This window comes from Mobula birostris, chromosome 9 (assembly GCF_030028105.1).
Source record: "Mobula birostris isolate sMobBir1 chromosome 9, sMobBir1.hap1, whole genome shotgun sequence".
In the NCBI taxonomy this organism is placed as follows: Eukaryota; Metazoa; Chordata; class Chondrichthyes; order Myliobatiformes; family Myliobatidae; genus Mobula; species Mobula birostris.
In genome coordinates, this window is record NC_092378.1 from 135,949,428 (window position 1) to 135,963,102 (window position 13,675).

Consider the following 13,675-nt stretch of genomic DNA (forward strand, 5'->3'; position numbering starts at 1 on the left):
ATGACACAGCACATGATAATGATGATACTAATGGATGGACAAAACTAGCCTGTGCATCTAAGGAAGTTTAGTTATCATACTTGTCTTATTTTGTGTACTTAATGTTATTGAGCTAATGTTTCCAGTTTAATGTAGATTAAAATAAGTAACCTAATCTAAAATAGTTCTCATTACATGTAAGCCTTAATAAATTTGACTTTCAATTCATATTTAACTCAGTGCAATGATAAACATTCCTGTTTTTTTTTGTGTGGCATGAACTTTGGGTGTAACAGTTCATTTTGTTCGTTTTAAAATGTTTGGTTTCTTTTGCTTTGTTTACAAGGAAAGATTGATTTTGACTTTTAAGTTACTTTGAATAATATTATCGAATATACCTGCAAAGATAAAGAACTTGTCGCTTAATAGCAAAGACCTCACTAGAAAATCTTTAATGCATGTGTTCCAGTTAATTGGGACATCTTATTTTCCAGTACATTTTGACCCAATTAAGTGGATGTCCCAATTAGCCAGTTTTATGGAAATACTTAAAAAGGTATTTTTAAAAAAAAGATAAACTGAGTAACAATTTATGTATTTAAATAAAATACAGAACAAATTAGAACACTACCAATACTACTACAATACTGTTAAACTGTGTATTGTTGTTGTTCAGTCGTTAAGTCAAGTCCATAGGGTCCATAGGGTTTCCATGACAAAGACACGGAAGTAGATTGCCAGGCCTTTCTTCCTGCACGGATATTGCTGCTGTCCAGGTTGGTACTGAGCTGTGCTTGAACTCAGGACCATCTGCCTTGAAGTCCAGTGCTGATGCCACTACTCCACCAGCCCGCCCAAACTGTGTATTACTTCCCAACAATTATTGATGGAGGAATTCATCCAGTGGCTCCCTGGTTCTTTTGATTGACTGTAAATGAACAAAATCAGGGCAGACACCTAGCGCAGATAATGGTTTGCCTTCATACAATGCTTTTGATAATTGCATCTTCCAAAGCTTCAGTTTCATTGTAACATTCAAAGTGATTGTTGATACTTTTAAATTCTTTATAGTTCCTAACCTGAAGTCGTGAAATTGTTACATTTTCACTCCTGGCTATTCCTGGCATCTTCAAGCCTGAATGCTTGAAACTGCTATGAGTAAAACAGTTATGAAATGTCTTAATGCTTATTTCTTGCCAACTATCATTATCAAAAATCACTGCTTTTTGAACACAAAGCACTATTTTAAAAACTGTTCACCCTAAGCATAGTAACACACATCAAAGTTGCTGGTGAACGCAGCAGGCCAGGCAGCATCTGTAGGAAGAGGTGCAGTCGATGTTTCAGGCTGAGACCCTTCAGGCCTGGCCTGCTGCGTTCACTAGCAACTTTGATGTGTGTTGCTTGAATTTCCAGCATCTGCAGAATTCCTGTTGTTTACCCTAAGCATAGTGTTGCATCTGATGGCCATTCAAGCTCGTGGCTAATGTTAGAAATTGCTTAGCAAGTCTCCTGCCTCAATTAAGCAGCATAGTGTCCAAATAAATGAAGGGAATCCCAACAATTGTGTCAATTTTTTTTTGTTTAACAGTTCTCCCAAATAAGCGGCTGCCCCGATTCACTGAGGGTCCAATTAACCAGAATCCTCTGTAAAAAAAGGTGTTTTCCAGCAAACACTATTTCACACTTTCTCAATAAGAAATAGTATTAATGTTAATTTTCTATGATGTCAAACTAGACTTTCTTTGAGGTGCATCAAATATAAAGGCACCAGGAGCAATATAGTAAGAGATTACCCTTCCAAACTCCTTTTAAAATAGGCAATCTGTAATCCTTATGTTGATAAAGATTGTGTAAACGTGGGAGCTTTCTTAAATGATAAATCTTCTGACTTTTTAAAAACCCTTTTCAAGATTACCTAAAGCATGACAAACTCTAATTTACTCTGTACCTTAGCTGATCTGAGAAATGATGTGGTTTACATTTTGAATACTCTGTATAATTAAGGAATGTTCACTTAGGATGAATCAAAATCACCTGAAGCATTTGCAGATGCTTTCCCTAAAGGATGTTAGCAAATCAGTTGACTCCGAACAGCAAACAGTCTTTCTTGGTCATATTTTATGGCTTCCGGTTTACAAATTAACTTTTATTGAACTCGCCTTTACAGCTTGCTGTCGGGAGTTTACAGCTCAAAATTGTGTTGTTGACTTGACATTTGAACCATTTGAGGCTTTTTTTTTAAAGCATTTTATGTTCCTCAGGTTCAATTTCCCACTCCACTGCCTGCTCATTTTTTTTTTAAATCACTCCTGCCAGGTCCAGCTAAGTAGTCCTTCTTCATCGCAGTAACTTCATAAGACCATCAGACATTGGAGCAGAATTAGGCCATTCAGCCATTGAGTCTGCTCCAGCATTCTACCTTGGCTAATTTACTATCCCTCTCAATCCCATTCTCCTGCCTTTTCCCTGTAATTTTTGACTGCCTGACCAATCAAGAACCTATCAACCTCCACAGCTGCTTGTGACAATGAATTCCACAGATTCACTGTTATGAGGCTGTGTCCTCTGGTCCTAGACACTCCCTGTTATAGGAAACATTCTCTCCACACCTACTCTATCAGTATTTGATGTTTCAGTGAGATAGCCCCCTCTCCCCACCGCCAGATCCATTCTTCTAAACTTCAGTAAGTACTGGCCTGGAGCCATCAAATGCTGCTCATACATGGACCCTCTCCAATGCCAGCAGATCCTTTCTTGGATAAGGGGCCCAAAATTGCTCAAAATACTCCAGTGTCTGACCAATACCTTATAAAGGTACGTTACATCCTTTTTTTTTTATTCTAGACTTTTGAAATGAATGCTAACATTGCATTTGCCGCATTTACTACAATCTTAACCTGCAAGTTAACCTCTAGGGAATCCTGCATGAGAATATCTAAGTCCCTTTACACCTTTGATTTTTGGATTTTTTCCGTTTTGAAAGTAGTCTACGCCTTTATTCCTTCAACGTAGTGCATGACCATACACCTCCCATTGCTATATTCCATCTGCTTCTTTACCCATTCTCCCAATCTGTAAGTCCTTCTGTGAACATCCTGGTTCCTTAGCTGTACCTGCCCCTCCACTTATCTTCATATAGTCTGCAAACCGGTCCACAAAGCTATGAATTCCGTCATCTAAATCATTGACATGCAATAATGGGAGTAAAAAATGGCCCTAACACTGACCCCTGTGGCACACCAGCAGCCAACCAGAAAAGGCCCCCTTTATTCTCACTCTGTCTCTTGCCAATCAGCCAATCCTCTATCCACGCTGGTATCTTTCCTACTCTTAGCTTTTTAAGCAGCCTCGTGTGGCACCTTGTCAAAAACCTCCTGAAAGTGCAAGTATACAATATCTACTGATTCTCCTATGTCTTTTCTGCTTACTTCCTCAAAGAATTCCAACAAATTTGTCAGGCAAGATTTCCAGTTAAGGAAACCATGCTGGCTTTGGCCTATTTTACTATGTGCCTCAAAGTATCCCAAAACCTCATCGTTGATAATGAGCTCCAACACCTTTCCAATCACTCAGATCAGCCTAACTGGCCTATAATTTCCATTCTTCTGCCTCCTCTCTCTCTCTCTCTCTCTCTCTCTCTCTCTCTCTCTTCCCCCTCCAAGAGTGGCATGATAACTAGATTGTTCATTTGGGCAATTCCAAAAAAAAAGGGGGGGGGGGGAGATTTTCCAGTCCTCTAGGACCATTCCAGAATCAAGTGATTCTTGAAAGATCATTTCTAATGCCTCCACAATCTGTTCAGCTACCTCTTTCAGAACCCTTAGGTGTAGTTCATCTGGTCTAAGTGACTTATCTACCTTTTAGACCTTTCAGCTTCTCAGTAGTATTAGCAGCTACACTCATTTCTGCTCCCTGACGTTCTCAAATTTCTGGCTTACTCCTAGTGGCTTCCACAGTGAAGACAGACACAAAATACTTAAGTTCATTCACCAGTTCTTTTGTCCCCCATTAGTGCCTCTCCAATGTCATTTTCCACTGGTGATATCCACTCTTGCCTCTTTTACTCATATATTTGAAAAAGCTTTTGGCATCCTCTTTTATATTATTGGCTAGCTCATTTTCATATTTCATCTTTTCTCTCTATGGCTTTTTTTGTTAACCTGTTTTTTTTTTTCAAATGCTTCCCAATCCTCTAACGTCCCACTAATTTTTGCTATATTATATGCCTTCTCTTCTGCTTTTACCCTATCTTTGACTTCCATTGTCAGCCACGTTTGCTTCATCCTCCCTTTAGAATAGTTATTCATCTTTGGGATGTACCAATGTTGTGCCTTCTGAATTGCTCCCAGAAACTCCAACCATTGCTTTTCTGCTGTCATCATTACTAGTGTCCCCTTCTGATTGACTCTGACCAGCTCTCCTAAGTAAGTCCTCTAACTCCATTGTAATACTGATATATCTGACTTTATCTTTTCTCTCTCAAAATGCAGGTGTGAATTCTATCATTTTGATCATTGTCTCTAAAAAGCCATTTCATTGGCATTCTACAAATTCTCTCTCTTGGGATCCAATACCCCCGAATATTTTCCAAAATCTACCTGCATATTGAAATCTCCCAGACTATAGTGACATTGCCCTTTTGAACCCTTCCATTGTAACTCCCATTGTAATTCTACCCCACATACAGGCTACTCTATATAACTCCAATCAGGATATTTACCCTTGCAGCTTCTGAACTCTACCCGCAAACATTTGACATCTTCTGACCCTCTGTCAGTCACCTCTTCCTAAGAATTTGATTTAATTTTTTTACTACCCCAAGGAGACAGCTTTTCGATACAGTGGATATCCTTGGATGTTAGGTTCCCAATTGTGATCTTATTTTAGCCATGTCTCAGTCATGTGCACAAAGTCATACCTGCCAATCTGTAACTGCAGTACAAGATCATCTACCTTATTCTGTATACTTATACTATTTATGACTCTAGAACATCTTACAGTAGACAGCTATGTTCACTTAAGTTTTTTTTTACTCGGGTGGGGGGAGGGGTGGGGAAAGATAGAAATGCCTTCTAACATCAGCAGTAGAAAAGTGAAGAATATCAAACTACATTTTCAATTGTGCTGTGTTTTTCGTTTTGTTTTAATCATACTCTCTTTAGGAACAAAATGCTTGCTGCTTGTATTTCACTCTGGTAAACAGAAGAAATAGGAGTAGGCAAACCATCTGCTCCATTATTTAGTGAGGCTATGTGTGATCTTTGATCTCAGTTCTTTTCCAACCACCACATGCACTTTGTCCTTAAGTGTTTTGAATAAGTTATTGTTGATGTACCATTTGTCATAAATCTGTGATGGAGTAACCAGATGTAATTTGGCTGATGTAACCAAGCCAAGCTGTAAATATGAGAGATTTATTCTGGAATGAATGGAAATTAATGCAGGTTAAAAAGGGATGTTCATAAATGAAAACAAAATCTTTTGAGCTATTCAAAATGTAGTATGACTAGATGTTTCATAATCAGTTTCCTTCATTTACTTTTTTAGACATGTTACAATCTCAGTAATTTGTTATGGATGCTATAAAAGCAGTTATGTCTGTATTGCAGGTGTTTTCAGTAAGTATGTGTTTTTATGTGATGGTATGCAGCTTTTGTGATTTTTAAATTTTATATGGGGTCTTCAAATGAGCATTTATTTTGATTTTATTTTCCTTGGTCTCCATAGGCTACCACAGGAGCACCATTGCTGGCAAGTTCTCCATCTATGAGTCTTCTGTCACCTTCCTTTAATACAACAAACCAGAAAATATCTTCAGCAACCCTGAGCCAAGCCTCACTTGGGATGATGCCGGGCATTGTTCCTATGCACTTTACATTCCCTACAGTTTTAACATTAGGCTCAGACTCTGCACCTAAATCAGCGGTATCCACGGATGCAATTGTCACGGGTCCTGCCCCAGGGACATTCCACCATGGCCTTGCACATAGTAAGTTGTACATTATGGAATCTTTGGAGGGTGAACTAGGAGCTTGTCTATTCGTTTGGAATCACAAGCAATGCAGTCTTACTAGAGTATTAATAGGAGTGGAAGCACTTATAATTCACTTCCAAACTTAATGAACATATTAGAAAGTAATACAGTTTTTATTTGAAACTTTGTTATTGCTTAATTTTGTTATTATACTGAAGGTATTTGCTGATCTATTTGAGCAAATTGGCTCACTTGAACCCAGAAGTTATTATTAAAATGAAGTGTGCTTTATGGATTTTATGGATAGTATCATTGTTGATTCGTCTCCTCCTGGTTGTTACAAATAACATCCACCCTTAAAATAGCATCATGACTAATACTTAGCACAGATGAGTCAGTCAATTTTATTCTACAGTGAACATTTTCTCCTGGACATGCTATTGAAGATGTTATCTATGAAGAAACTAGAATACTGGGTGGGTGGGAGGGGGGGAGAAAGACACAAAAGACTGCAGATGCTGCAATCTGGAGCAATATGATCTGCTGGAGGAATTCAGTGTGTCGAGCAGCATTTGTGGGCAGAAAGGAATTGTCAACATTTTGGGGCAAAACCCTGCATCAGGACCCTTAGGATCTGTAACCTAATCTCCCTACTCCTCCAAATAGATTGAGCTGGGTATTGCTACATGCTTTAACTGCGTGCCCAAGCTTGTGGTTCAGTGTCCACACATTTCTACATAGTCTAGTCTGAAGGCAGAGAGCATTGAAATCTTGGTGTCAATAAAGCCTCCAGGCGGTATAGTATAGAGTCTGGTTATGTATTATAAACTGTTGGATCTCTGTAATTTGGCTCAAAGATTGTTTGTGGTCAAGGGTAAGGCTGCGTTGCTTAGCGTCAAATCTGGACCATCTCTAAAAGTTTAATATTTTGGTCATTTCTTGAAATAACTTGTATATTATTATAATCAATCTTAACTAGTTTTGGGTTAAAAATTTTTATGTACTTTCCTGTATTGGGAGCAAAAATACTATTCAATTGATTACAGTAAGTCAAGTGAATGCAATGTTATGGAACAGATGTGTATTTCTTCAAGGTTACTGCATTTGAATGCAATAAAATTCAAATAATTTACTGCACTTGAAGCTTTGGTACCATGCTGACAGATTTTGCAGCCTATTGAATATTATTACAGTGCTTCCCCATTTTACCTCTAAATCACCTTTTTTTATGTCACCTTGTACAATAATAAATTTTCCAATGAACTCAATAAATTGAGCTGTAGCATGGGAACCAGGACCCTGTTGAATTAAGTATCTTAGGAAAGGAGTGAGGCAAATATCACCTGCTGAGCCAGATGTAAAACAATAATCTGTCAACTTAATGCCTTTGCCTCCACAGAAGCTGCTTGACCCGCTGAATTTCTCTAGCAATTTGTTTTTTTTTTAAACCTACCTTGTGTTCTTAGTTGCTCTTCAATATGTAAGAACAAGGAGTAGAAGCAGACCCTAATGTAAGTGAAGCGGAAGACTTCATGGGATAAACTGAAGAGTTTGAGTTGCATTAGGGATGTTGCCACTCTGGAATAGCTGTAAGTGCCCAAAAGGTTCTCCAGCTCTGAAAGAGAAGCGTGACTTCTGGTTCAGGAACCACTTGCCTTAAGCTTAAAATTAAATTTCATCCCTCATCCTTAAAGGATAGGCATTCCTACAGTGCTTACACTGATTCCACTAAGGGTTGAGTTCAAACTAAATTTATTATCAAAGTACAGGTATGTCACCATATATAACCCTAGGATTAATTTTATTGCCGACATAATTAATTTATAGAATAATAACCATAACAGGATCAATGGAAGACCGCCCAACTTGGGCGTTCAACCAGAGTTTGGAAGATATCAAACTGCAAATATAAAAAGAAATAATAGTAAGTAAATGAGCAATGAATATTGAGAACATAAGAGGGAAAGTCCTTGAAAGTGAGTCCATTGGTCGTGGGAATATTTCAGTGACAGGGCAAGTGAAGTTGAGTGAAGTTATCTCCTTTGGTTCAAGAGCCTAATTGGTGAGGGGTAGTAACTGTTCCTGAAACTGGTGGTGAGAGTCCTGATGCTCCTGTACTTTCTTCCTGGTGACAGCAGCGAGAAGGGAGCATGGCCTGGGTGGTCGCGGTCCCTGATGCAGGATGCTGCTTTCCTGCAACAGCATTTCATGTAGATGTGCTCAGTGGAGGGAGGGCTTTACCTGTGATGGACTGGGTTGTATCCACTACTTTTTTGTAGGATTTTCTGTTCTAGGGCATTGCTGTTTCCATACCAGGCTGTAAAGCAGCCAGTCAATATATTCTCCACTACACATCTATAGAAGTTTGTCACAGTTTTAAATGTCATGCCAAATTCACAAACTTCTAAGGAAGTGGAGGCACTGCTCTGCTTTCTTCGTAATTGCACTTGTATGAGGGGCCCAAGGCCCGTCCTGGGCCGAGCACGTAAATAAAGGAATTATGGATTTGGAGTACTTTCTTTCTCCTCCTGGCAATGCACTCCCTCCCAGTCATCCCCTAATCTTAGTGTCGTTTTGGGTGCAGCAGCAGAACTAAATTTTCTGCATGGTCTTGCGATTTAGGATTTATCTGGGCATTGTGGTGAACCTTTTACTGAAGTTATAATGAGAACATAACTGTATCTGTGTGTCAAATGTAGACCCTGTAGTTGATTTTTATGATAAATTTTTTCAGCTTAGTCATTGATCACTGCTGTTAATCATAACATTTAACGAGGAATGGATAAGGGTTATTGTAGCTCCCATATTATCTAACTAGCTGATAGTGACAGCTAGTGGAATCCTGGAACATGAGTCCAGAAATCTACGGAAATAAATTAAACTTAATTTCCTAGTATGTTTTGATTCTGTTGGTTTATTTTTTTAAAATAAAATCTTCAGAAAGGAATCTGGCCTCTAAGAGGTAGAGTTTGACACAGCACTGCTCTTCTAGCCAAAAATGCTCGTTCTTTTCAACACTTATGTAGAAATGCATTGGAGAGCTATGAAAACTTACCGTAAAATGATTTGAAATATGTAATGGTTGATTATCCTTTGCTTTCTATCTAATTTTGATTTTCTTATCAACTGTGCCGTTGGCATTTGTAGCCTGTGCGCAGTAAATGCAATCTATTTGCTTTCACATCTTTTAAGCTGATGGTTGTACTTATTGCAAGTGGCTGTGCTAAATAACCAACCACTAAACTGCATGCTGTAGTGTTCAAAGCTGTGGCTTTCCACTCTCACCAACTGGCTTGTCTTCTCTGTGCCCTTCCTCTAGGTATTTTTGCTGGCTTACACTCTACCCCTCACCATGCAGTGCAGCTTCCTCATGCAGTTTTGCCCACCCACATACAGCAGTCTCTCCAAGGTAATACAGCGTGTGACTTGTATCTCTTCTCTACTTAATGTATTCCGCCAGAATGCCAGGAAGCAATTGATGGTATTGGCCATGCCTAGTTTCACTCTTCAGTGGTAATTTTAATTAGACAGAATGTGTACAAATGGTCAAAAAACTTCAACACAAATATTTTAAAAATGTAATAAAAATTGGTTAACAGTCTAACTCAAAGAGAATTTTAAGAGGCAATACTAGAGTGCTGAGTACTGTAAATGTAGTCTGAAGATGTTTATTTAAATCTAAAATGGGTTGTGCATTTGCAGATCCTCCCCAGGTTACACACTGCGACTTACTGTGCACATGATCGAGCTTTAGGGAGACCGGCAGGATGGATTTGCTGGCTGCTGTGGGGCTTCAGGCATCCTCTTCTACCTGCAAACGCAGTTCGCTGCTGCATTTCTAACTTGTGAACCGTAAACAGTTCACATAAATGGCAGGTGCCTTTAATCTGAGGAGGATCTGCATATTAATTTTGAACGGAGATCAGCCTCCAGAAAGCTGTGTTCCCAATTGTGCTAAAGCTTGCAATAAAGTTATGGTAAATTTGTACTACCAACTTTGATAGTGCATTAATTTTATCCTAAAATTGAAAGTAGTACTCCTATCCTGTAAGAAATCCGTTTTTAACAAATAACTGAGGAACTGGAGCACCAGTTTAACTGCTAGCTGAGCCATTATTGAGAAATGTGCAGGATTAGCAGTTACCATTTGTAAGATCTAATTTGCATTTGTGTGTAAATCAGCGAGAATCTTTGTTAGATCTTTGCCTTAAAAAAAGTAGTTAGACCCATGAGTTTCTCCACTTGTGCATAATGTTTTTTGCATTATTCCACCATTTACAGAATCACAGAGTAATTAAAGCATAGAAGGCCCCTTAACCCAATGATTTAATGCTGGCTGTTGTGCAACAGTAGTCCAGCTGGTCCCGTAGCCCTGCTCACTTCCCTTAACCCACCAAGCTTTTTAAGTTAATTTTGCTGCCTCACAACTCCAGTGATTCAGATTTAAAGCTAACTTCTGGTTTTCACATTCCCCTTCCTCTTGAACTTTATATATAAAGATCAAAACTTTCATCTTTCTCAGTCTGTCCTACCTCTGTAATGAAGATAATAACTTCAATATGTATATGATGAACTATTGAGAGTGTTGAATTCTTTTAAATTAACATTATGACAAAAATGTTATGACTTGTAGATGTGTCTGGTGCCCGACATTTTGAAGTCAATTTGTGTAATTGAGAGAATAGTTACATATGACATTCTTTCCTCAAGATGAATCGTTATTTCTCTACAGTGGTGAGTAATTATCATATGGAGTGTAAGTTACAATCTTGAGGCAAGAAAAAAGATTGATTAAATTTTGGATTCCATTTCCAAGCTAACCTACCCAATAAAGGGAGGTGGATTCAGTGTTTAAGCTTGAGTGTAAATAATGACCACTTTGCCAACGTAGCATGTAGAATTGTACGTCCAACAAGAAGTCAGGTGGAGGTGAAGGAAAGGACACACAGGACAATTTTAACTGAGTGAAAGAAAAATTTAGGTTGCATCTATCAATGCAGCTGATTTTGAAACCATTTTATTTATTGAGAGACGGTGCCAAATAGGCCTTTCTAGCCCTTCAAATCATGCGGAACAGCAATCCCCCCAATTTAATTCTAGCCTAATCACAGGAGAATTTATGATGACCAATTAACCAAGCAACCAGTACATCTTTGGACAGTGGGAGGAAACTGGAGCAGCTGGAGGAAACCCACATGGTCACTGGAAGAACACACACACTCCTTACAGGCAGCAGGGGGAATTGAATTGAATTGAACCTGGGTTGCCTGGATCCCGGGCAGTTTTTCAACAAAAAACATAGGAACCTAGAATTTGTATTTTTCCTTGAGATATTGACAATTTACTGAATATCTTTCTTTTTACAAATTCAGATAGCAACAAAATCCATGGGGAGACTTCCAGCATGCAACGTAAAATGCCATGACCTCTGGCACAAGGCAGTTGAATAAAGATGATGCATCGGCAGTGGTGCTGTGGTATACATCAGAGGGAACGGTCAAGCTAAAGAAGCTACAAGGCTTGGATGACCAACTCTGCATTTTCTTTTATCTAAAGATTAATTGTGCCCTTTTTATTTTGGGGCAAGGAGAATGTGGTTGAAATCTACTTCATACCTTTGACAGTGACCGGTGGAAAAGACTTGTTACAGCAGCAGAGTTAGGATGGCTGGAAGACATCAAGTTGGTCTAGAATATGCTTAGATTCAAAGTGTATAGAAAAGTATCTTCCACTGAATGCCTATGCAAGAACATTTTTAGTATTGACATGGTAATGAAGGTCATTAGAGCAAAATTTTATGTGGTGCATTCCAGAGATTTAAGGCAGCTAGAGATTTTAGTTTCAATATTTTGTTATTTCATTATATAGGTTATCCTGTATACAGCAGCAGGCTTAATTAAAGCTATTTTAATTTCTTCAGGCAGCAGCTTGGATTCTGTGTAGACAGAACACTGTTTACCTGAAACACAGGCACATATGATGGTGTGAGGTTGGAAATTTCCTCTGGATAACTGACTCTTTTTGTGAAGATAGGATAAACAAACCAATACTAGTTAAAGGATAAGCTATATGGAAAAAGTATTGCCCCTATAGACACACAACTCTGATAGTTTCCTGATTTAAAGAGATCGAAGTTTTTGTGCGGATTTTGTCAATGATCAATGTTTTTCAAAAATTAAATTTACTATTTATTGCCTGTAAAACTTTGTTTTCAATGAGTATTTTTACATTGTACTCTTCTGCTCTACTGATGCACTAACAAGGCCCAAGACTCTTGAGCCATCTTTTTGTGAGCTTTTTGTGTGCTACACATCAAGCACAATAAAAATGGAATATAAAATGATAACAAATTATTTAGTGATACAAGGGAAAAAGACTGATATTAATTAGTTTGCATTAGGAAACCAGCTGTGTTAGCCACCTCAGTTGCAAATTGTTAGTGACTAATACTGATCACAATGATCTGGTGTCTTAACGGTTAAGAAAATGTCATTAGTCTCATGTACTTAGAGCTTCTCATTTTATTGGGAACCCGGGAATGAAGACTGGTTGATGGACTGTTTTGTTTAGATTCCTGTCAAATAGTATTTGGTTGGTAATACAAGTATAGACAGTATTGTAGCAGATACTGATCATACAATTGCAGTGCCTTTCCTTCTAATGCAGAAAATGGAAAGTGTGTGCTGAGGTTTCATGTATTCTTAATCCCTGTACAACACTATTATTTTTTTAAAAAAGCAAGATAAAATATGGGATTTGAGATTCAAAAAAAAAATCACCTGCAGTTGAAAATGTGGCACAATCTAGTTGATCAACGAAAACCATGTCGGTAGAGAAGCCAAAGATTTTTTTTCATGAAGATGACGTAAGCTTGTGGAACATGGTCATGGGCAGATGGGTTGAACGTTTTTTTTTTGAAATTTTCATAAGATTTTTAACAAAATGACAATTCATTTCTGGAGTGCTCCAGTCATATTTAATGCTATTGGTGACTCACAGGCATGATAAATGTTCTACAGAAACTCAGGACTTGAAAATTGCTGGATCTGATTTTTGTGTTAATGAAGTTTAGCTCTACTTGAAATTGTATAATCATTCTCAAACTCTGTAAATTGTGATGTACTAGTAAGTTCAATTTGTTTTAACTGAAATAGACATTACTTTGAATGATGGTGCTTCATTGTATATTGTTTTATTTGAGAATTGTGTATGTATTTGCTGCAGGACAAGGGGTTGGTTGTTTCTGTTGCACACAGATATGTCAATAAAATAGAAAATTTTGGAGAAAATAGTGGGCTGCTTTTATCCATTCTTATTTGGCCTTCTGTGCTCCCATGTTATAAGTTAAGGGTTATGGGGAAAAGGCAGGTAGATGGAGCTGAGTTTACGGACAGATCAGCCATGACCTTATTGAATGGTGGGGCAGGCTCGATGGGCCGGATGGCCTACTCCTGTTCTTATTTCTTATGTTCTGAAGAATACAGCCTCAAAGTCTAACCTGCCAGTCACTCAATTTTGCCAAATGCTGCAGAGGATATTAGCATAGAGATGTGGGTGACACTAAAAGCTGACAAATATGAAGGATTTAGATTATCTGCTAAACCTCCCAAAGCCTGAAAGGGGTGACGGTAAACTTCCTGTAGGGTGTTGAATCTTTGGGATTTTCTACCCTGAAGAAAAGGGAGAGGCCATGATAGAGTTCATTCAAAAGGAGAAATA

At 38.3% G+C, this 13,675-nt stretch overlaps 1 protein-coding gene across 7 annotated transcripts in view; it reads left to right on the forward strand.

Moving 5' to 3' along the window:
• LOC140203109 (ubinuclein-1-like) overlaps positions 1–13,245 on the forward strand; it is a 65,977-nt gene extending 52,732 nt beyond the window's left edge. For 5 of the 7 annotated variants that reach the window (XM_072268927.1, XM_072268924.1, XM_072268926.1 and 2 more), the window contains 3 exons: positions 5,710–5,971; positions 9,276–9,365; positions 11,329–13,245. In XM_072268927.1, coding sequence (XP_072125028.1) covers positions 5,710–5,971; positions 9,276–9,365; positions 11,329–11,381 — 405 coding nt within the window. In that variant the 3' untranslated portion in view covers positions 11,382–13,245. Of the gene's footprint in view, positions 1–5,709; positions 5,972–9,275; positions 9,366–9,658; positions 9,934–11,328 lie in introns of all 7 variants that reach the window. The other 2 variants (XR_011887286.1, XM_072268928.1) reach the window with 2 other exon arrangements.
• The last annotated feature ends 430 nt before the right edge of the window (positions 13,246–13,675 follow it).